At 39.2% G+C, this 24,236-nt stretch overlaps 1 protein-coding gene across 2 annotated transcripts in view; it reads right to left on the bottom strand.

The window, feature by feature from the left end:
- The window catches only part of LOC102428309 (24-hydroxycholesterol 7-alpha-hydroxylase), a 67,676-nt gene that overhangs the window by 36,366 nt on the left and 7,074 nt on the right, over positions 1–24,236 (bottom strand). Inside the window, exons 2-8 of one of the 2 annotated variants that reach the window (XM_023763341.1) lie at positions 21,820–21,955; positions 19,679–19,853; positions 16,949–17,098; positions 15,948–16,041; positions 12,064–12,168; positions 7,289–7,379; positions 4,759–4,791 (exon numbers count right to left, since the gene is read on the bottom strand). In XM_023763341.1, coding sequence (XP_023619109.1) covers positions 4,759–4,791; positions 7,289–7,379; positions 12,064–12,168; positions 15,948–16,041; positions 16,949–17,098; positions 19,679–19,853; positions 21,820–21,955 — 784 coding nt within the window. The remainder of the gene's footprint in view (positions 1–4,758; positions 4,792–7,288; positions 7,380–12,063; positions 12,169–15,947; positions 16,042–16,948; positions 17,099–19,678; positions 19,854–21,819; positions 21,956–24,236) is intronic. The other variant, XM_006099700.3, reaches the window with a different exon arrangement.

Genomic DNA, 24,236 nt, shown 5'->3' on the forward strand with positions numbered 1-24,236 from the left:
TTATCTGTCCCTCCAGGGGAGGAGGGGAAGGAGTTAAGAATCAACAGACTGACCCTCCCCAACCCTTTCCCATGCACTTATAAAAATATACCAAATTTCATTCTATCAATTCAAGAAAAGTTTAATGCTACTATACCAAGTCAACCATGTAAGATTCCCTTCTGGAGGGAAAATCCTGTTATTTTAAGAAACCTATATTAAAAATAGGTTATCAGTTTCTCACTTATGGAAATGTAAAATGTACCCTGCTTTATATCATAACACTTTTAAGAACATTCCAATATTTAATAAATAAAAGAGTGAGATATTGACCAAATAAGATAACAATGGGTAGATAATAAGACATAAAATAAGTTTTGATCTAGAAACACCCTTATAAACTGCATGATGATTCTAAATTTGGATTGTGTTCTCTGGAGAGATGTTGACCAAACTTAAAGATCTTTACCTCAGTCTTTTCTAAAGAGGAAAAAAGATTATCCAAATGCCTGAATAATTCTCCAACAGGACACTGAAAGAAGAACTGCATCTAAATGAGAAATGTAGAGGATAAACAAAACAGGTTACAGGTGCTGCACTGCAGTGAGAGAATAGGAAGCTTTAATAAAACAGGAAGTGCCAGAGTAGGACCTTCTCCGGGTTTGTACATTTGAAGAGGGATATCAAATAATCTACAGTCACCAGAGGTATCTCATCCCACCTGCTGAAGCTATGCAATAGGAAAGGAGAGAGTGGGCTGCAGTATCACAAGACACACTTCAGGTGGAGGCAGGAAGTGGTGGAGGAAATGCAGCTGCTGGGAAATCCCTGGTGGGTGCAAGCAGGGCCGGTGCTGTCACAGGGTGTGCTGCAGCTGCTGCCCCAATCACCCCTCAGGAGCAGGGGGAGGTGGAGAAGCCCTGAGGGGCGATCGGCACCAGCAGCTGGCGCTCACACCGCTGACAGCGCCGAGCGATTGGGGCTGGCGCTGGGCACCGGCAGCGGGTGTGAACAGTGGCTCCAGTGCCGGCAACAGATGAGAGCGGGGCTGGCGCTGGCAGCAGGTGCCAGTGCCTGATGGGACCATGGCACACAGGAGGAAAGAATTTTCAGTAACTACCAGAGGCTCACCCCGATGACAGCAACCAGTGCCCTGCCTTGGTCTGGCACCCCCGTTCACCTGCTCCACCATCCTGCCACAGTTGATGCCTGCCATGTTCCGCGCACACCCCCTGGTGATCAGCACACATCATAGCAACCCGTTGTTCAGTTGTTCCACCGTTCGGTCCATTTGCATATTAGGGTTTTAAATATATAGACGAGTGGCCCGTTGCATGAAGATTCGTGCAATAGGCCTTCCTTCCCCTGGCTGCGGCACCGGTTTTCCTTCGGCACCTGGGACCAAGGCCCTTGGTCTGGCCGCAGCAGCGAGGCTTGGCTTCTCCACTGTGGCCGCAGCAGCAAGGCTTGGCTTCTCCGCTCCAGCTGCTCCCAGCCCTTATTTTTCTTTTTCCAGTTCCTCGAGCAGAGCCCAGGGCAGGCTGGAGGCCTGCATCACCCCCAGCGACCCAGGCCCCCTACGACCCAGGCCCTAAGCCCCTCCTTGAGTGGAGCCCAGGGTGGCCTGGAAGCCTGGGTTGCCCCTGGTGACCCAGGCCCCCAGTCACTCCTTGAGCAGAGTCCAGGACCGGTGGGAAGCTTGGCTTCCTCCGTTGCCGGGAGCAACCCAAGCCTCCTGCTCATTCCAGCTCCGTGGCTGCTGCCATCTTCAGTCATCTTCAGTCTTCACTCCACGCCTGCATATACAAATTATCCACCATCTTAGTTGGGTTAATTTGCATAGTCGCTCTGTTTGGCTGGTGGGTATAGTGGAGTGGCGGAGTGATGGAGTGATGGTTAATTTGCATGTTTCTCTTTTATTAGTGTAGATAGTCTCCTAATAATTCCATGAGATGGGCATTCTTTTTTTAAAAAATATATTTTTATTGATTTTTTACAGAGAGGAAGGGAGAGAGATAGAGAGTCAGAAACATCGATGAGAGAGAAACACCGATCAGCTGCCTCCTGCACACTCCCCACTGGGGATGTGCCCGCAACCAAGGTACATGCCCTTGACCGGAATCGAACCAGGGACCCTTGAGTCCGCAGGCCGACGCTCTATCCACTGAGCCAAACCGGTTAGGGTGGCATTCTTATTTTGCCATTATTCCAAAGAGAAAACAGGCTTCAAAAATTTGGTAAATTAAACAAGGATGGTGGGTTTAAACCCAGGAAATCTGATCTCAGTTCTTATACTGTGTTTCTGAGGTTATGACAAGCTATTGAAATAATATGTTGTAATTTATAAATTCAAAGTTAAAACTAAATGACTAATTTCTAGGAATTATACCCCAAAACTCTGTATCAAAGTAAAATATTCTTTATCAGCTTCTCCATGACGTGATAATGTAGGTTGCACTGAAGATCAAAGGATAAAATAAAATGTTAGGCAAGAAAATGCTTTACAGAACTCAAAACTCTGAGAAATGCTAGCATTCATTACCACTCATATGGATTCTTGGGTTTGAAATGACTCAGCGTCCCATATTACTGATTAGATATTGGCTGAGGCTAGGGTTCTGCTAACTCAAAAATTCAGTGCAGAAAATTGTCAAAACTTCTTTACATAAAACACTCATGTCCTCTGAACTGTTTAATGGGATAGGAGACAGAGCTGCAAATGAAGTCTAGACCAAGACACTCATCTCTTAAAAATATATCCTTATATTTGTTCATTAAGTTCATTCAGAAAATATCTGTTGAGTAATTTTTTGGTTCTAGGCAGTTGGAGACACTATAGAGAGCACAACAGGCATTGTTGCTGTTGTTGGAGAGATTATGTTCTGGTGAAGGCGGTGGAGGATAAATAAATAAATACACTAATAAATAAATAATCATGCGAATGAAGGAAATAAGGAGTAAGATGAGCCAGAGCAGCACTGGGGCAGAGCTAGGGAAAGTGTCTTTAGGTAGGGTAAGTCTACAAGTCCTGTCTGAGGAAATGACATTCAAGCTGAATGATGAACAAGTACAACAGAAAGGTTCCAGGCACAGAAAACCTATAGAATTCACCAGCAGTACACATCTCCAAAGAAACAACATAAATATTCCCTTTTCTCTCCTAACATCTGCTAGATACCCCCCAACCTGCTTCCACATGACAGAAAAGCAATTCATGAGCTTCCTTGAGAGCACCTTGCACCATACCTCACTCCCCTTCACAGCCCTGGCATTTCTCACAGTGCCAAGTCCATGAAGGGAGGAGTGAAGGCTTAATCCATCTGGAAGGTTTCCTAAAAGAAATCTTAAAACGTATGGTTCAAGGTTATGTCAGCTAAAAAAAGGACTTCAAAAACTCCCTCTTTAGAACCAATGAGAAATATGGTAAAAATGGTCAGGATCACTTTTTCAGAACTCTGAAAATTAACCAAGGGCTTACAACAATTCAGGGAGTGCTTATCCAAGAAAAATAGCTGAATCGTGGTAAAAACAGCAAGCTTAATGACATTTTAGCTTGCCCTATTGCCATCCCCCCCTCTAAAACTCCACAATAACCTTGAATATCGTTATCTGCAGTCATAGTGCAATCAGTTGCCCTGCAGTCACCAGAGGGGGTAGAATAGGGTTGGAACTACTCCGAAGCTTCGTTCCTAGAAAATTATCATTACTGGACCTGTGTGGCAGTCCCCTGGAAAACCCCACTTGCAAGACTGTCTTGATCTGACCTGACTTGGAGCTCCCCAGTGGAAAAAGTCTTTTCCTCCGGGATGTTGGCTGAAAACTTTTGAGGATAATTGTTTAACTTGGCAGCTACCTGAAGCAAGAGATAACAGTTGGGACAAACAACGAGTAAGCCCAAAATATTAAAATAAAAAGCTAGGAAATGAGATGTCCTAAGGGCTTTGAAGAGTTCCAGTGCATTCCTGGAAATATGGAAGGCCATGCACTTGTGTAGCACTGAACAAATGCTCAGGGCTTTACTCATGCTCCGAAAAGACCTGAGAAGCCCCAATGTTTCACCAATGGCTGACTTTGAGGTTCTGTGCAAGCAGGAAGTAAAAGCTAAGGCAGAATTGTCAATTGCCGGCCACGTGTTGAAGTAGGCCTCAACATGCACACAGAGTCCCGTGGCAAAGAATGGGAGACTTGTTGGTTCCTAGTGTAAAAATACTCTGCTCAAGTATCGGTTGACCACTAACCTAACAAAGTAGAGACATAAGTGGCCACATATGATAAGGAATACAAACTAAGTCACTAAAACAAACAACAATAAGCAGCAATAACAATAAACCTGAGAGGAGAATCTGATTTCCAGAGTTGCCACATTATGTTATTAAAAATATCCAGTTTTCAGCAAAAAATGATAAGATATGCAAAAGGAAATATGAAATAAGACATGAAACAAAAAAATACTGACCATACACAGAGAAAAAAGCAATCAATATAAACTATCCCTGAAGAAACTCAGATATTGGGCTTACTAAAAAAGACTTTAGATGGTTTAAATATATCCAAAGAATTGAAAAAGTCAAAGAACTAAGTATCAATAAAGAGATATAAATTATAAACAATAAAGGTTAGAATAGAAATAAATGAAGTATAAACTAGAATACCAAAAGAAAAAATAAAATCAAACAAAATAGACAAAACCAAAAGTTAGTTCTTTGTAAACAATACTGGCAACTCTTTAGCTACATTGACCAAGGGGGAGGGAGGAAAAAAAGAAAAAGAACACATTACCAAAAGGAAGAGGAGAGATGTTTTCCTTGTGACCTAACAGAAAGAAAAAGGATTATGGGGAATACTGTGAATAATTGTATGCCAACAAGTTAAATAACCTAGATGAAATGGGCAAATTCCTAAAAAGTTACAAAACTAAACTCAAGAAGAAATTGATAATGTGAATATGCTTGTAAGTAGAGATATTTAATTTTTTAAAAACCCTCTCACAAAGAAAATCTCTGGACTAGTTTACTTCACTGGTGAATTCTACCATATGGTTAATGAAGAATTAACACCAATCCTTTAAAAATTCTACCAAAAAAAAAATAGAAGAATAGGGAACATTTCTGAAGATATTCTATAAAGCTAGAATTATCCTACTATCAAAACCACCCCAAAACATTGCAAGAAAACTATAGACTAATATCCCTTATTAATGTTAATGTAAAATTCCTCAACAAAATACTAACAAACGGAATCCAGTGATATATAAAAATTATATGTTTTATATGGATTATACACCGTGATTAAGTAGGATTTATCCCAGCAATACAAGGGTGGTTCATCATCTGAAAATCAATTAACGTAAAATATCACAATATAAAACATTATGTTAAGTGAAAGAAGCCAGACACAAAAGACCAAGTATGCAACAGTAGTAGCCGTTACCCTTAAACTTGTGTTATAAGAAAGATAGGTAAAGTATCTGTGATGGGCTCTAGGGATGAGTTTTGAGGCCAGAGCGATGCAGAATTGGAAATTCACCGAGGACATCTCCAAGAAGAAAATAGTGATCTTGTGATAGAAAAGAGCATACAAATGGGAAAACTGCCATCCTGAGTCTGATCCTTGTTCTGTGCACTCTAACGTTCGTTCTTTGACAGGATCCTTTGTACGGGTACATGGATATCTTCCTTGATATCAACCACCAAAGACCTGTAGTCTCCTCTCACAACATCTAAATTCCTGAGCTACTCCTACGGCTTATGCATGCGCTGATCCGAACTATAGAGGCATGGCAAGAAATGATTGATATATTTTTTTATAAATCGTTTTCAATTCTACAATAGTGTCATAAACTGGAAGCATTGACATAAGTATAGCTGGTACTACATTTGAAGGAGCAATTTTCTGTCAAAGGAAAATAATAGGTTCTAAAAATAAACAGATCATGGAGAAGAGAAAAAGACTCCTCTTTCTCCATTAGCACTGTGTTCAATAATTCAAGCTTCAAGCATTGTAGTCATTTAGATTAATGTAATATTTGTGTTGTGGCTTGGGGTCAGATAGGTTTCCTACATTATTCCCACCATTCCCATCTGTACCTTTTTATTTCCTAAAGACCAAGAATTTGGAAAGCCCTAAGTCAGGACAAGGGTCTAGTAAGGAAATGGTATGGGAGAATTCATGACAATCAAGGACACATTCCCTCTCATCATCTGTAGACACACAGGCATGCACATACCGGTGCATTGCCATTAGATTTGTAGATGAAAGCTCCATAAAGGCAGCCTTCTCTTCGATTCTCCACAATATCTCCAAATCTACCTTGTGGGCACTGTTGGTCCTCTGTGAGTGCAATGCTCACCATTTCTAAGATGAGAGCCAGCACCTGCTGATTCACACTCAAGGCTCAGAACTGTAGGGCTCAGATACTCACATTGGTCAAGCCAATTTGCTTTTTGGTTTAACTCAGAAATAAGTAGTCAAAGTTAAATTTAAAATTCCAAATAAAATATTTTCAGGAATCATGAAGGGCAGAAGGATAAGTGTTAATTGTCATGATCCTTTTTGCCCTACCATTATATTGTTTTCTTCCCCCAAACCAAGTCATTTGTGACTCTTTTCATATTAGAATACATAATTTGACATATTAACTAAGTTTTAAAAAAAATCTACTCCAAAACAAACCCAATTATGCTGAATAAACAAGTAGCTTAGCCCTCTCCATTCCAGATTATTTCTGCTTTTTAAAACAAATGACAAGAAAAGAATGGAGTCTGAACCAAAAAAGAAAGGGAGCAATTGCTACCTCTGGTTTTAACCCTGACATCTCTAACAACTGTAACTTTTAAACGAATTCCTTTGGTGGTAGAATGTTATCTGATTTCCCTACCCCATTAGTACTGTTATGTAATATATGCACTACGCACCATATTACTTTTATGAAACAAGGAAAATCCTGAATTCCAAAACTACGGATTTGTAGCTCAATTGAAGTAAGGGGCCCGAAGACCAGAAGAAAAAGCCCTGCACATCATATATTTAAGTTTACGTAGGGAAGTTGGGCAAATCACCATCTCCCTAGCATTTATGTCATCATTTGGAAAATAAGGGAGTTAGGCAAGGTGACCTCTAAAATCCTTGATAGTAATTAAATTCTAGGATTTTACCTGATCCATGTAAGTCCTACAACACATAAATTATGTTCAATTTTGGACTATAAGGAATTTCTATAAAATTACGGTCTTTTGACTTTGCTCGTGATGTAATGAGCACACATTATTTGATGTCTCTTCAGTTATGTAATTTAATTCAGCTTTAGTACCTGCTGCGCCAAACACAGATGATATGCCTTCCATAATGGCCTTGTGAATACTGGGTTGAGAGAGGATAAATCCAAGTGTCCAAAATGCAATCTTAAAAAGAAAAACATATATCAAAAATTACAACCTTCTTTGAAAGTAAACAAATGCAGACTTAGTATTAGGTTCAAACATATGTAATACTTTCAATAATAAAGATTTTTTAAAAACAAAAAATAAATAAAAGCAGCAAGGAGATTATTTAAATTAAACTTAAAAGCACGTTAGTAAAGAGCATCTTTGAAAACAACTAAGTTTTATGAACAAAAGAGACAGTATTTATCTCTAAGAGGTCCAATTTATAATTTTATTCTCACTGTAGTTTCACTATGTTGTTTATATAGATTAATCTATACAAAAAATGTGAAAAGTGGGATTTCTTTTACAAATGTACAATATAAAATATTACATAGGCATACAGTGAATATTTTTTGTTTTGCTTATTTGTTTTGTTAATCCTCACTCCAGGATACTAGTTTTTCCATTGTTGTTGTTGTGGGTTTTTTTTTAGGGAGGGTGAAAGAGATGAAAGGTAAGGAGGGAAAGAGCGAAAGAAACATGATGTGAGAGACACATGGATCAGTTGCCTCCTGAACACACCCCAACCAGGGCCAGGGATTGAGCCTGTAACAGGTATGTACCCTTGATTGGGAATCGAACCTGAGACCCTTCAGTGCAAGTGCCAACACTCTAACCACTGAGCACACTGGCCAGGGCAGGCATACAGTGAATATTTAGAAACAAAAAATTATGCCACTGAAGACTGTTAATCCATGTCCAAAATAAAAACATTTTTTAAGATTTAATTTCCTTGAAAAACAAACGAATTGTCAAATCATATATTCTGCAAATGAAACATGGCAATTTTAAGTAAACCCCAGATACTATATCTAAAATCTCATAAACTAAATTATGAGAGTACTCCATATAAAAAATGGGGTCCTTTCACACCCTACTGAAGATAATGAGATGCTCAAAAGTTCATAGGTTATTATCGAACGCAGTATTCTTACTCTCCAGACCAAACAGAAGTATTTCAGACCTTTCCTCATTGTAGTATCATAAAATAAAATTATACTGCTACACATCTCAAAAACTAGCTTTTCTTCAACTCAGGTAAATGTTTTTACTTCTATTTTTAGGTTACACAACATAGAAAACCTACATAAAATCATTTAAAGAAGCTTGAATTTTGCTTTCTTTTTTTTTTCTTCAGTAAATATTGTATTGTGAAAGAAATTTCATCTAGGAAAACCAGTCCTGAAATATGACCCAGACACTTCCTGTCACTTAAGTCTGTCCTTTTTGTGAAGTAACTTGGGGGACCTTAAAATAATTCCAATACTCCCCTATGTGGTCAAAAGTGGAAGAGCAATTATGTGAAAGGAAGTGCTCCCACAAAGCCAAGTTCAATGCCGCTTATTGTTTCCTCTCTGAGACATTAAACTGCAGGGAAGGGATCATTGTGTTAAACCCAGGCCACTACAATGGGGGGCCACTTTCTGTGGCATTTTCCAGATTACAAAAGAATTACTCTGGCCGAAACCGGTTTGGCTCAGTGGATAGAGTGTCGGCCTGCAGACTGAAAGGTCCCAGGTTCGATTCCGGTCAAGGGCATGTACCTGGGTTGCGGGCACATCCCCAGTAGGAGATGTGCAGGAGGCAGCTGATGGATGTTTCTCTCTCATCAATGTTTCTGACTCTCTATCTCTCTCCCTTCCTCTCTGTAAAAAATCAATAAAATATATTTTTGAAAAAAAAAAAAAGAATTACTCTAGAGATGGATCATCTAGTGTGATTTTACAGTAGGAGTAAGACTCCCGGAGAGCTCTCTTCTCCTGCCTCCCCAATCAGGCCCGTTCTACTATCTTTCATAGATGGAAGTGCTGAATTACTGTATTTAATTAATAGTGACTCCATACTCAATTCATCTTATTTAAAGAGTCAGAGATCATGCTGGGGGATTAGGGGGAGGCTTAGTGTCATACATAGATTTTCAGTTACGCACAAGGACCTAAAGTTGTATGTGCTTAATTAGACTTTGAGAGATTCACCTATAATACCTTTTTAAAACAAATACAAGAAATTCAGCTAAACTATAAATAGCTGTACAATGGTGCTAGTGGTAATTTTTAATGCTTTTTTTCTTAACAGACTTTGCTTCTAAAAATCTTTATTTTCTACTTTAGAAAACAAAATCACTTTAAAAAATAAATGGCATGCAAAAAAAGAGTCAAAAGTAATGTTTACATACATTACTGAATCAACAAACAAGAAGTGACCTTGAGGTCTTTGTTCACCCACATATGGGAAAGGAGTTAAAAAGTGCTCCCAAAGGTACCAATTAATGTTTTGCCAAAGGGGTCAAGTCCATGGTGAGGGCTGAGCAAAAAGGGGAACGGCCCCTGGCTCAGTGACCTTCAGAAGCAGCCACTACCATGCCTTCCCACTGCTCTGGAGAAGTAAGAACAAAGGTGATAGGGACAGAGAGAAAAGCTCTGCCTCACTGTGTCATCAAGACCATGAATTGAGCATCATTTATCCCTTCATTGAAAAAAATTATTTAACAAATATTGATGGAGTCTCTATAACATGTTAGGTAGTCTTTGGCCAATCATGATAAACACAAATTGGTGTAAGTCATAATTCCTGCCCAAAGAACTTTCACTTCTAGTTGGGGATATGAGATGAAAAAAATATCTAAATATACAGGGAATGGGTGGCACAGACAATAAAGTGAAGGTCATGACTGAAAGTGTTTAGAAAAGAGCTTCAGGGAAGATGATTTTAAAAAAGGAAAAATGTCAGTTTTGAGATTAGACTTGCAAAAATGTTCTTGAAAAGTTCTTAGACCTTGGAAATGGTTTTAGCATAGAAACAATTTCATAAATCGTGGCTAATATCTTGGGCCAGCCCACCACAGTTCACCTCAGTGACAATGGAGCCTCCCAAGGCCCTGTACCAAGCCTATTTGAAGCTTGAGCCCTGAGTCCAGCGGGCCTCCAGGCAGAGCACAGAGTAGGACAAATGCTAAGATATTTGGGAACCAAGAAATGTCACGCCCGCCACCTACACCTCTGGCAGGTGTTCAGCAGCTCTCCAGGCAGTGATGGGAGAACACAGAAACCAGGACAGCAGAGGCTGCTCCTGCCCTGGGGCATGTGAGTGGTCACATTTTGGAAACCAGGATAGTTGATTCCTAATGGACCATTGAAAATGGCTGATTGAAACCACGGCTTTACTTTTTATAAGTGAACAAAGTTAACATTTATTGAGCACCTATCTTGTGCCATGGACAGTTAGCTATTTCCATTTATTACCAATATAATTCTCACAATGACTCTATGAGGGAGATATCATCCTATATAATAAAAGGCTAATATGCAAATTGTCCCCTAGGGTGGGAGTTCGACCAACTGGGAGTTTGACCGCTCGCTATGACGTGCTGACCACCATGGGATGGCATGGAACGAAGGAAGGCCCTGGCCAGCGGCCAGGGAAGGGAGGCTTGGCTGGCAGCTGGCGGCTGCTAGGGACCCTACCCATGCACAAATTTCGTGCATTGGTCCTCTAGTTAAATCTATATTACAGATGAGGACACTGAGGCTCAGAGAGGTTAAACAATTTACCAGCTGTCACCCAGCACTGGTATTTGGCTTTGGACCTGACCTAAAACCTTCTAGGGTATCTGCCTACACACCAGCTGCCCCTTGGAAGTGCCAACAACAGCCAGCAAGATGGAACTTTGAACAATCATCAGACACTTCCTTTCTGCAATTAAGGATTTAAATCCTTTCAGACCAGTGCCAGGAACAAATTCCAATGCGCTGACTTCCCCCGAGTCAGATCAATGGGGCTTTGTGTCCCTGTCTTCCGGGGGACCGTTCTAATGGGATCTTGAAAATCAATCCTGTGACAGGAGTGGCTGTTTTGTTGCTGCTTTGGGAGTTGTTTTCATGTTTCCTTTTTAATTTTGCTATGGTTCATCAGCTTCCAAGAAAATTATGTAAGGAAAAATCAAAGATTAATATTCTTGGTACATAAAGAAAGGAAAAGGATTAATTAGACTATTTTACATATTCTAGTGGTTGACACACATTTGGGCAGAGGCTGAAATTTCTATTGCTGCTCTTTACCCAGTGAGTTTTGAAGCAGGTTAAAGGAAACCAGAATGTCAGTAGTTAGAAAGCCTTTACTAGCCTTGACCTTCATAAGAGGAAGAAGATATAAATAATACTTAACATATCTTATTTCTCTTTGCTCAAAGAAAAAGAAGAAAAATGACCTCAACAACAACCTTGCAGAGAAATGAGAGTTACTATTAGGAAGGAAGGAAGGAAAGAGGGAGGGAGGGAGGGAAGAAGGGAAGGAAGAAAGGAAGGAAGGAAGGAAGGAAGGAAGGAAGGAAGGAAGGAAGGAAGGAAGGAAGGAAGGAAGGGAGGGAAGGAAGGAAGGAATGAAAATGAAGGGAACATTGAAAGTGCATCCAGTGGTTCTCAACCTTCTGGCCCTTTAAATACAGTTCCTCATGTTGTGACCCAACCATAAAATTATTTTCGTTGCTACTTCATAACTGTAATGTTGCTACTGTTATGAATTGTAATGTAAATATCTGATATGCAGGATGGTCTTAGGCGACCCCTGTGAAAGGGTCGTTTGACCGCCAAAGGGGTCGCGACCCACAGGTTGAGAACCGCCATAGAGGGAAATGCAGCCCTTACTTTACTGACATACTTACGGGGACGGCATTGGACAAAGAAGCCCAAAGGAGTAGAAGCCCGTAGTTTGGACTTTGCTCATTTGTTTCCGTCTCTATGATTTCCAGCAGCGCCTGCATTAGTGTCTGTTGAAAAGAAATAAGTATCGTCAAACCACAGCTATGTGATAAAGACTGATATTGGTAAACAAAAGACCACACATTTTCCTTTTATCCAAAAGGTATTATTTCTGCCATTCCCAGGTTTGCAGTTTGAGGCATGCTAAGGGATTCACATACTTACTCCTTGTTCAGTGATTAGGAGTAGGGACTCTGGAGCTCAACTCCCTTACTCTATTGCTTCAAAACCTGCCTTAGTTTTTTTCTTTTTTAAGACTTTATTTATTCATTTATTTTTAGATTTACAATAATATTGAGAGGAAGGTACAGAGGTTTCCTTATAACCCTTACCCCACACATGTGCAACCTTCACAATTAACAACATCACTCAGCAATAAATTACATTTCTCACCAAGGATGAACCTGCATTGACACATCATAATTACCTAAAGTCCATAGTTTACTTTAGGGTCCACGCTTAGTATTGTACACTCTATGGGTATGGACAAATCTATAATGACATATATCTTTCATTATAATGCATTCACACACTGAAGGGCATTTTGGTTCCTTCCAAGTTTTGACATTTATGAATAAAGCTGCCATAAGCACTGCTTTTGCTACATCCCCAAATCTGGTAGGCTTAGTTTTCATTTTCATTTGTTTCAAAATATTTTTAATGTCTCCCAAGTTTTCCTCTTTGGCCCATGAGTTATTTAGAAGTGTGTTGTTTTACTCCTTATATTTTGGGATCTTCCTCTCTCTATCTTCCTTCCTCTCTCTGAAATCAATTTTAAAAAAACATTTAAAAGTTAAAAAATATATAATAAAGGGATACTTTCAACAACTCTTTGCCCACAAATATGATAACCTAGATGAAATGGACCACTCCCTTGAAAGACACATCTGCCAAAGCTCTCACAAAAAGAGACAGATGATTTAAACAGGACCACATCTGTTAAACAAATTAAGTCCATAATTAATAACTTTCAAAAACAGAAAGCACAGGCTTTCTACCAAACATTTTAAAATGAACTTACACCAATTCTCGTTCAGAGGATAGTAACAGAGGGAGCACGTCCTAACTCATTTTACAAGGCCAACATGACCCTAATATGAAAACCAAAGACATTATCCTATCCTATCCTATCCTATCCTATCCTATCCTATCCTATCCATCAAAGCCCAGGGACAGAAAGGTGGGACAACCAGAACGACTGGTCAACCAGCCGCTATAACGCACACTGACCACCAGGGGTCAGACGCTCAACGCAGTGCGCCACTTGGCTGATCGGGATGAGCAGTGCTCCCACAGTGGGCCGATCCCCACAGGCCATGCCCCCCACCAGTGCACGAATCCCATGCACTGGGCCTCTAGTAAGGAAGGAAAACTACAGACCAATATCTCTCATAAACATAGAGCAAAAATCCTTAACAAAATATCAGGTATTTGCCTACTGTTCTCTCCATTCTTGAGGCCAATGGTTTGCCCTGTATCCTCCCTCTCTGGTGGATCCAAGAGTTGTTGATTTTTCAGTCTGTTCAGGTTCTTTCTTGAGAGGATGAAATGACAACTTCCAAGATTCTTTCATGAGGAACTAGAACTTGGCTGTTATTTAAGAATTGGGTAATCTCAGACAAGTTAAACTCTTTGTGTCTCAGTTTCATCTATAAAATGGTCATAGGATTGTGGTAAGGATTAAATGACTTGCCATTCTGACAAATGTTACTTTAAACACACACACACACACACACACACACACACACACACACACCTCTACTCTTTGGAGAAGAAACACAGCTCTCTGGAGCATTCAGGAGAAAACCCTACTGCCATTCGCCATCCAGATTCTCAGGCTACGACTCATGAGAGAGAGAACTGCAGGGCCAGTGTACTGTAAATACCGTCATTCTCTGAAACCCTGTGGAAAACTGACGTTTGCCTGAATGGCTCTGGGTCAGATTACAGCCTCACCCAAGGTTGGCTACTATGGTTACTCTCAGGTCATCACACAAATACCCTGAGGGTATTTTCCTCATAGAAAGGTGTCCCCAGGTTTGCCTATGCCTGTTCCCCAGCATGAGGAAGGAATTCAGACACTGCAGTGGTTCTCAACCTTCTGGCCCTTTAAATACAGTTCCTCATGTTGTGACCCAACCATAAAATTATTTCGTTGCTACTTCATAACTGTAATGTTGCTACTGTTATGAATCGTAATGTAAATATCTGATATGCAGGATGGTCTTAGGCGACCCCTGTCACAGGTTGAGAACCGCTGCACTAGAGCATTTTAATTAAGTTACTTGTGCACTTTGAGTCTTAAATAACTCAGGCATAGGTGATGGAAATAATGGTAGCTACTGTCTAGTCATTGCTTGCTAAGGCAAATACCGTTTCAGGTGCTTTACAACTATTTTACCCATTCAATCCTCACCCAACTCCAAGACGTAAATACTTCACCATTTTACATTTGAGTCAACTGAAGTACGATTAAGTTAGGGGACTTTGCCAGGGACATATATCTTCTAGATCAGTGATGGCGAACCTTTTGAGCTCGGCGTGCCAGCATTTTGAAAAACCCTAACTTAACTCTGGTGCCGTGTCACATATAGAAATTTTTTGATATTTGCAACCATAGTAAAACAAAGATTTATATTTTTGATATTTATTTTATATATTTAAATGCCATTTAACAAAGAAAAATCAACCAAAAAAATGAGTTCACGTGTCACCTCTGGCACGTGTGTCAGAGGTTCGCCATCACTGTTCTAGATGGTGGGCTGGGATACAGACCCTGTGACTTGGCGCTGGCTCCAGAGCCCACACTCTTAGCTGCTATACTCTACTGCCCCCTCAGAGGCACAACCCATAACCTTCGAGGATTAGGGATTAGGAGAACTGCCTTGTACCATATATAGTAGTTTTGCTTCAGATCCTACAATACAGAAAATAACTATTAAATCACTACCAAAGAAAATATATGATGAGAGGCAGTTGCAGTTACTTACTAAGGCACGTTAACATTTCAAAAGTGATTAACCACCCTAATCCCCAGCTTTCTGGTTTTAATAACCCCCAGTTTTCTGGGTATGAAAGTTGTGGAAAATAAATGAGAAATGAATCTGTGACTGTGTAACGCTGTGCCTGGCATGGAGTATGCAACCCATAAATGTCAGTAGTGTCTTATTGTTATTGTTTTTGTAACAATGGATTAGCAGAACTGAAAATAGTTTAAGGATAAATTTCATTTAAAGCTGGTTTCTATCATACTTACAATGGAAGCTGTCATAACACAAAGTTTATATCTCATGAAAAACCCTACAGATGTATTTCATTATTTTGATATGCCATTCTGTAAATGGAAATATTCGTTTAATATACATTTAGACACATGGAAGAAATCACCACATTTGATATTTCTAACATAATAAAATGGGTGTATAATATTTGAAAAACAAAAACAAAAAACTTCTTTTAGTCCTCTGCTTAAGTAGGCCATTGAAATCCACTTATGCAGAACACAACAGAATCTTTTATTTTCTTCTTAGCCCACATTTTAAAAAATGTGGGTATCAAAACAGGAAACTGCTTGAGGGAAACAGAAGCAATACATACAAAGATGAAGTTAAACTGCTTGTGAACGTTCACACTGAATTCTGTTCCAAAGTCTTAAACAATGAATGAGCATCAGCAAAGTTCAAAATTTGCTTTGATTCAAATATGGAGTTAGAGTGGCTATGATTGAAAAAGCCTCATTGTCTTCATCTCATGTATTTTAGGGGAAAAAAAGATAAGGTGTACTTACCATGGAATTATCTTTTTCAGATTTGTTTGTTTTTATATCTGGGATGTTTTTCTCAAAAAATTCTAGAAACCACCTTTTGGATTTTGACCAGTTTCTAGGTGAGAGAAAAAATGTGTATAAATTAATTTGAAAGCACATTAGAAGTAATAGGTCACAGTATGAAATGGGGGATGTCTATAGAATCATAATTATTTCTCCAAATTTTTCATCTTCAGCTAGAATTTCATGAGAGGTCTACCCTCAGACGTATTAGTCCATAAGGAAAATTGTAAGGGACAACTTTAGTGTTTTTTACAGATATATGTTTGAATTCCTACAGGATTGGCACTGAACAAGAAAACAGAACTCAGAGTAAAATACTTTTACTCTGGCTGTTGTCACTTACAGAAGGATGAAAAGTTAGCACGGGGACCCACTGCTGTCTTAAACCAGGTAAAGCAAACTGGCTATGTTTTTTTTAATCTTTCTGACCATTGACCACTGTAAACCAACTGCCAAGAGATAAAAAAATCACGAGCTACTCTGTATTCGAGCCATTTTATGAATATTTATCTGAGCCACTTTGAGAAATGCATTTAACCACACCTACTTTTGCCTCAGAGAGAATGAGGACGACAGTGTCTGATTCTGAGACTAGTCACACTGGACAGTTTAACCCAGGTCCAAACCGTAGCAATGAGTGTGACTATGAACTGTAAATGGGATAAGCCTCAAATAAATTCTTCACTTCATTTTAATATTCACATTCACATTCATATTCATTTCCTCTCCCTTCCTCTCTCTCCCTCTCCCTCTCCCTCCCTTACAAGGATTTGCTCCTCGAAATTAAAAAAGAAACCATGCATATATCTTCTCTTCCTCCTTCAAACACAAGCCAGTCATAAAAAAACAGCTCTCTCTTCCACTAAACTGTTATATCTACGCAGAACAGAGAAATGAGAGACGTATGAATTGCTGAGAGGAGCTTGGTCAATGAATTAATTATAGGAAACAACTTCTACCTTAGAAGATACTCTGGCATCTGGGACCCATGTTCAAAACCTTCATCATAAGTTTTAAAATGCTGATAGAACTCCATGATTTTCCTCTTGTTTGTTGGAAACAAACCTTTTTTAAAGAGCGTATTCACACTGACTGGATAAAGGAGATGCCTATAAAAAGAGAAGCATGTGGAAAGTCAGACCCAATGACCAGGAGAATATAAAGTTAGGTTACAAAAGAGGGCATTATTTAAGAGTTATATATAAGGAGTAGAAAATAATACATGATAGATTTTTTTGGGAAAAGTTACCCATAACAGGTTTTAATATTTGGATATTGTCAAGATGACTCAGGGGTGCCCGGCTGGTGTGTCTCAGTGGTTGAGCATCGACCCATGAACCAGGAGGTCAAGGTTCAATTCCCAGTCAGGGCACATGCTGGGGCTTGGGGCTCGATCCCCAGTAGGAGGTGTGCAGGAGGCAGCTGATCAATGATTCTCTCTCATTACTGATGTTTCTATCTCTTTCCTTCTCCCTTCCTCTATCTAAAATCAACAAAAACATTAAAAAAAAGATGACAAGGGTAACTGAAATTGTAGTCTTATTTATCTGAAGATTTTAAAATGCTTTCTAAGCAAGCATTCTTAGATTCTGACAAATGTTAGATGCACAAAAATAAATTGATTCAATGCAATTTTAAAAATCATTTATTTAAAAAATTATATCTAAGATAGAGTCCATACCTTTAGATAACAGCAAAAAATAATCAAAAAATCAAGGGAAATAATAGTCACCAAATTTCCTAATATCTACAGGATCCTACAAATGTGAACTATTCTATATTAAAATATAGTATGTACCATTAAGTTTTACCATAAGTGAATAAAATTATTACTGTGGCATACTTAAGTAAAAGAATATCAATGATTGTCAATATGCCCTAGATTGGTAACACTGAGTACTGTTAATTTCATTTTTATTTATTTTCTCCAAAGTTTCAAAGATAGCTGAGAATTTGCTGTTCTGTTGTACATTTGGGGCATGCCAAAAGTTTGGTTGGTTGATTGTCTTTGTTCTTTTTTTCTCTCTCTTTCTAACCACTAACAAAACATTAAGTATTGTTCTGTTTTATGAGTCTGAACTATTGAATCCCGCCTTCAGCATCCCAGTATTCCACTGAGATGGAAAAGTGCCCAAGGTAACTTCAATTTCCCACATCTCCTTGTGCACATGGGAAATTTCTCTCCTGGTTCCCATGCCCAGACCTTCCATTCGCCAGAAAGCTTCAGAATGTGGCTGACGTGCTGCCTGGTTCCTCCACTGCTCTTTCCTATCTCATCTGCCTTTCAGCACCTCCCCTCCAGGAGGCATCTGGGGTGAGGCCTCTGTTGACTTTGCCTCAGTCAACTTTCCATGTCTCACACCATCTTCTGGACCCTCTACTTCAGTGGTTCCCAACCATTTTTTGGCCATGCCCCACCTACGCATCTTTAAAATCCTGATGTCCCTGCACTGTGACATATGATTCTTATTATTCAAAAAGTAAACTCCTATTCATGTGGAGGAAGCCTAAAAGGCCATTAACTTCCAAAAAACATGGCATCCATGAAAGAGTAAAATAAAAGAACAAAAAAGACAGCTGAAGTACTGAGGAAGAAATCACTAAGAAATTGTTTAAAAATAATAATATGAAATGATATAAAAAAAATAGCAAATTTTCAAAACATATTATAGATAACTGAAATGCATAAACATGTCACAATATATATTTATATACCATATGAAGCACCTAGAACAGGGGTGGGCAAACTTTTTGACTCGAGGGCCACAATGGGTTCTTAAACTGGACTGGAGGGCCGGAACAAAAGCATGGATGGAGTGTTTGTGTGAACTAATATAAATTCAAAGTAAACATCATTACATAAAAGGGTACGGTCTTTTTTTTTTTTTAGTTTTATTCATTTCAAACGGGCCGGATCCGGCCCGCGGGCCGTAGTTTGCCCACGGCTGACCTAGAACCATAAGAAATGCAAAAAATTCACTGTTAATAACTCATTCTCGAATTGCCCCCCTTAAAAACCAAATTGCCCCCCTGTGGGGCGTGTGCCCCACATTGGGAAACACTGCTCTACTTGATGATTCTATCCTCTCCCTTGTCCTTTCAACATCCACTTGTTATAATAATCACAAATTGCATTGAAATTTTTATCAAAAATCTGATGGATGCATGACAATTGTAAGAGGAAAGTCCATACAGAGCATATACAATTGCATGGAATGACTAAGGAGAAATTACTGTACATGTATTAAAATGTGTTGACTTATTTGCTCGCCATAAAAGTGGACTACTCAACTGAAACCTGCCATTAGAATTTAAAATATTAACATAATCTCTTTTTTTTTAAAATATATTTTATTGATTTTTCACAGAGAGGAAGGGAGAGAGATAGAGAGAGTTAGAAACATCGATGAGAGAGAAACATCGATCAGCTGCCTCTTGCACATCCCCCACCGGGGATGTGCCCGCAACCCAGGTACATGCCCTTGACCGGAATCGAACCCGGGACCTCTCAGTCCGCAGGCCGACGCTCTATCCACTGAGCCAAACCGGATTCGGCTTAACATAATCTCTTAATTGCCTAGTTAGGTAGACTTTATTAATCCACCGGATAATTTCTGAAGTCCAATGTATAGGCTTAAAATGTTTTATTCCAAAAAACCAAGATGAACTAATACTGTTCGTCTATTTACCTTACTAAGATGTTCAGGTCTCTTGTCCCATGAGTGCCTAAGTTCTCCAGTTGTTCCTGTAATTCTTCAGTTAGTTGTCCAGTGAATTGACAAAGGTTGAAAGTCCCCATTTTCCCTTTCATCAGGATATAAAGTTTTTCATGCAGTGTTAAAAAGACATTCTTTGGAATTGATGCTATAAACAAGAAAACTATTTTTAAAAGAAGTAACAACTCCTTGAAGCAGTCAATATACTCCTATTATTTGATCAGTAGAGAATATAGCCAAAGTTCACCAAAAACATAAAATAACCTCCTGGGAATAAAACCAGGTAAAGATTCAACCTATATTGTAAGATAGTAAAAGTCTGTAGGGAAATTTACTCTAAGGTATAATCTACAAGTGGGCCTCTGGGAAATACAATTCTAGTGATGTTATTTTCATGCTTAAACCTTTCATTGGCTTCCTACCAACTTTTGGACTCTCTTGTGATATTTCCCCCTCCAAACCTACATTTCAGGTATATTGAAAACACACAGTTTTATATAGCCCAGCATTTTCATGAGCTGTTCTATCTGCTCAGAACATTCTCTACTTGACCAACCTCACTCACTCTCAACCCCATGCCTACAAGACCTAAGTTTCTCCTGCTAATTTCTATTCCTCTTTCAAGCATCTTCTTGAATATTACTCCACCAGGAGTCCTTTCCTCACCCCATGAATTGCTTTGGACCCACTATTTCCTTTATATTAGCGTTCATACTCCTTCCACAATACTCACTCCTGGTGTGGTTGAGGTGGTGAGAGTATAAGTAAGTGTTTTTAACTCAATATTTTTCTTTAATCCTATTTTATTTTCTTCAAAGTAACCTTTTCAAAAAATAATTTTTAGTTTTGTATTTCATCATCCTATTATGTCTAGGTTACATTTTATATAGGTAATTTAAAAATAATTTTTAGATACCCTGAAGCATTCATCTTCTCTGTGGTAGGAGAATACATGAGAGGAAATTGGAAACTGGCTCAAAAGTAATTATTAGAAGTAATTATTAGAAATTTTACTAAATACTGTACTATTTGAACATTGTTTTCAAGATTCAGTAGGTTATAAGTAACCTATACCTCATATTTAAAAAATATTTAAATATGAAAGCCACCAGAAGGGAGGGACAGCTATAAAAACTTGATCACTTTCATGTATCTGACAGGTGAGTAGGTTGGTATATATTTCTGAAGGATATGTGACTTTATAGATCAAGAAATTTCAAAATATTTATAATCTTTGATCTGAAATTCCATAGTCCGAATATCAAGAAGTATACTAAATACTCATAAAATTTAAACAACATGTGATTTTCATAAAAGCAAAATGAAAAAATAATCATTCTATTGGTCACTGAGAGCTCGTAAAACCAACTTTTTGGTTTTAATGGCAAAAAAAAATGCATGAGATGCTACATGAAAAAGAACCTAAGAAAGAAACAAAGAGGGAAGCATAGAGAAAAAAGCTGTGGTCAGTAGAGGCAAGCACAGACATTGTGAAAAGAAAGGTGCAAAGTGAATCAGATGCAAAATGAACCAGCCCTGCATTCCTGGGAGGACAAATGGGCTCAGCATGCACGTGGGTGACCTGGGGAGAAACAGAGGAGACCCTGACCCTGCGGACACACTAACCAGTACAATCCAGAGGTCACTGAGGACAGAGAACTGGAGAAAGGGCACCACTTACCTTAAAAGCCCTATGGATTATGTCAGGAAATGCCGTTAGTAAAGGGCTTAGTAAGCAGTGGAATTCTACTTTCAGAGAGCAGAGCAGTAAGATGTGATCAAGCCAAGAGCTACAGCCTGAAGCAGCAGAACAGTTAGCCACATCTTGGGAGCTGTAACAGGATACAGATTCCAAATATTTTCCAGAGAAAACATCAGTGAGGTAACCTCATCTCTTTCACGTGTCTAATTGAGATCTAACTGTATTAGGCTGCCGATACTTTGTTTTTCAATGACCAAACTCATCATATACTCTTTTCTCCTTCTACCCTTACTCTAAACAATAAAATAATGGAGCCTCATCATTCTTGATATAGGAGTAAGGATGTCACTATTACCTAAAACTACTTGTGGATTCCACGTTATATTTCAAGAGAACTGAGAATATTCTTTACCTGTACGATAGACGGGATCTTGTACTGCAAATTCAAAATTTACTTCTTTGGATTTTAGAAACACATCAATGCCCTCTTCTTCAGTAACAAAGGTCATTCGAATTCCCATAGCAAAGACTGTAAATATTGGTCCATACTGAAAAACACACGTAAATACAGATCATATTAGTAAGCATTTCTGATAACTAAGTTACTGGGCCATGGGCTAGGTTTAAGACACAGTATGCCTCAAGAACCCCAATGCTGAAGTTATAGTCAAGAAAAAAATTACTATCATTATATATGGTAATTAATTCTAAATTTTGACTGATTTGGCCAATGCTATATTTTCTAAACCCTAATTTATTCTGTCCTAATACTTAACCTCCCTTCTGATCATGTAATTACTTAGTTGCATCTTTCTTTCTTGGAGTGCCAAGTAATAATTAGAAATAATTATTAGAGATTTTACTAAATACTGTACTATTTGAACATTGTTTTCAAGATTCAGTAGGTTATAAGTAACCTATACCTCAACTTTGTTCAAGAAAAACATACAAAATTGTTGGCTGCTTTTACTATAAATTCGTGGTCACTCAACAATGTTTTGCAATCCTAAAAAGTTCTCTAATGTGTTCACTTTCTCACTTTCCAAAATGACTATTTTACCTGTACAACTTGCCCAACCTTCTCCACTGTGAGGTAGTATTCCTGCTTTGTATGTCACTGGGAATACAGAAGCAATCAAGTAAGAGCACTCTCAACTTCTTACCACCAAATCCTGCAAAGTTTACCCATTTGTCCCTATTCTCCATACTTCCCTCTGGTGAACACAGGTGGAAGGTGAAATGCCAACACCCCTTCCATGCTCTCTTACCTTCTTTTTGTTCTACATTTCTTCCTTCTCTCTCCTACATCACCAGTTTTGCCATTGCTATCAGATCATTCCAAGTAGCCTTCAAACATATCTAGTGAGGGGTTTGATTCCAGGAAGTCCATGACTTTATTGGGGGGAGGGGGGAATATACCATTATTTTCATTTCCCCTGTGGCCACAGTGACTTTACCATACTTCATCCAACATACACATTGTTAGAACAACCACCCTTACTTTTATCTCTGAATACCATTTATGCTCATTACTACTTCAATATTACAGTCATTTCTAGACCTGCCATGAAAAGACACGTAATACGCTGTTGAACACTATCAGGCAACTGAGGGCTTAATAATCATGGAGCCACCAAACAGTGAAGTCTCATTTTCTTTCACTCGTGATCCATATGTTAGCAGCAAGAACGGCAACAGGTGTTAGACTGGTGGAGTCAGACTGGACCTTGGTTCAGCAACCTGGAGTTCTGGCTAAGAAAGAATTCAGAGCCAAGACAAACTATAAGAGAGTTTATTTAGAAAGTCACAGAGGTAGAAGAAGGGAGCCATAGAAGAAATGGGCTCAGTACAATGTGCCTGAGGGAATGGGGCGGGGAAAGGCATGGGCATGCTCCATAGAGAGAGCCCCTTGGGGTCCTGGTCTAGAGGGTATTTATCTGGAGGTCTCAGGGGAGGATCCCAATAGAACAAGCATCAGCTTCCCACCACTGTGTCCAACTGTGGTTTCCACGGATTGGCTGGTGCCAAGGCAGGGTAATTAGTCAATGCAGCTGGTCCCAAGGTCAGCCATGGGGTCCCTTGTCTGGTTTGGCTGCTTTTCTGGGCCTGGAGCTAAAACAAAACTGAGGCCTGGATGTAATTGATTTGGGTCAGAACCTTGTTGTCCTCAGTGCATAAGGGCTATTCTCCAGACCCTTTGTTCATAACCCCTCTAAGGGGTCTAACCCACGTGACTAGCAAATGCTAGGGCAGGAAAGATCAGAGGAGGGTCCCAACCACATGACCAGAGATATGAAAAGTCAGAGGGGTCTTACCACATGACCAGTAATATGCTAGGGAGGTTTGCCCATTGCTAAGCACCCGAGGCTTTCCACCCTGTTGACCTTCTGTAACCTGGCCCATCCTCCTTTCTCTGCTCTTGTCTAACTGCCTCCAACACTGGCATTTACACTCCTTTCCAAAATTCCCTCTCTACAATTGTTTGCTAGTCAACACTTAGAAGATGAGTGAGTCTCATTGTTTGTTAAAGCTTTGTCCAAAAGAGAACTCTTAAATTTCCATTAGAAATGTGTCCTTTCGTAACACATATTGGCACCCAGGCCACAGGGTAGAACAGCCAAGTTCAAACACACTGAGTAGTTGAGATAACTGCTGACAAGTAATATTTAAAGTAACTTATTGCAAAATGACTGCACAGTGCAAATGTCCATGTTCAGTGTTATAAATTCAATGAGGTTTTTCTGCCTTATTTGCCTTCCTTCTGTTCTCGTTTTTGTGCAATGTCAGCACTCTTGAGTATTACGAAGTAGAGGCAAGCATATGCAGTAT

Source organism: Myotis lucifugus, unplaced genomic scaffold, assembly GCF_000147115.1.
Source record: "Myotis lucifugus unplaced genomic scaffold, Myoluc2.0 scaffold_281, whole genome shotgun sequence".
Classification (NCBI taxonomy): domain Eukaryota; kingdom Metazoa; phylum Chordata; class Mammalia; order Chiroptera; family Vespertilionidae; genus Myotis; species Myotis lucifugus.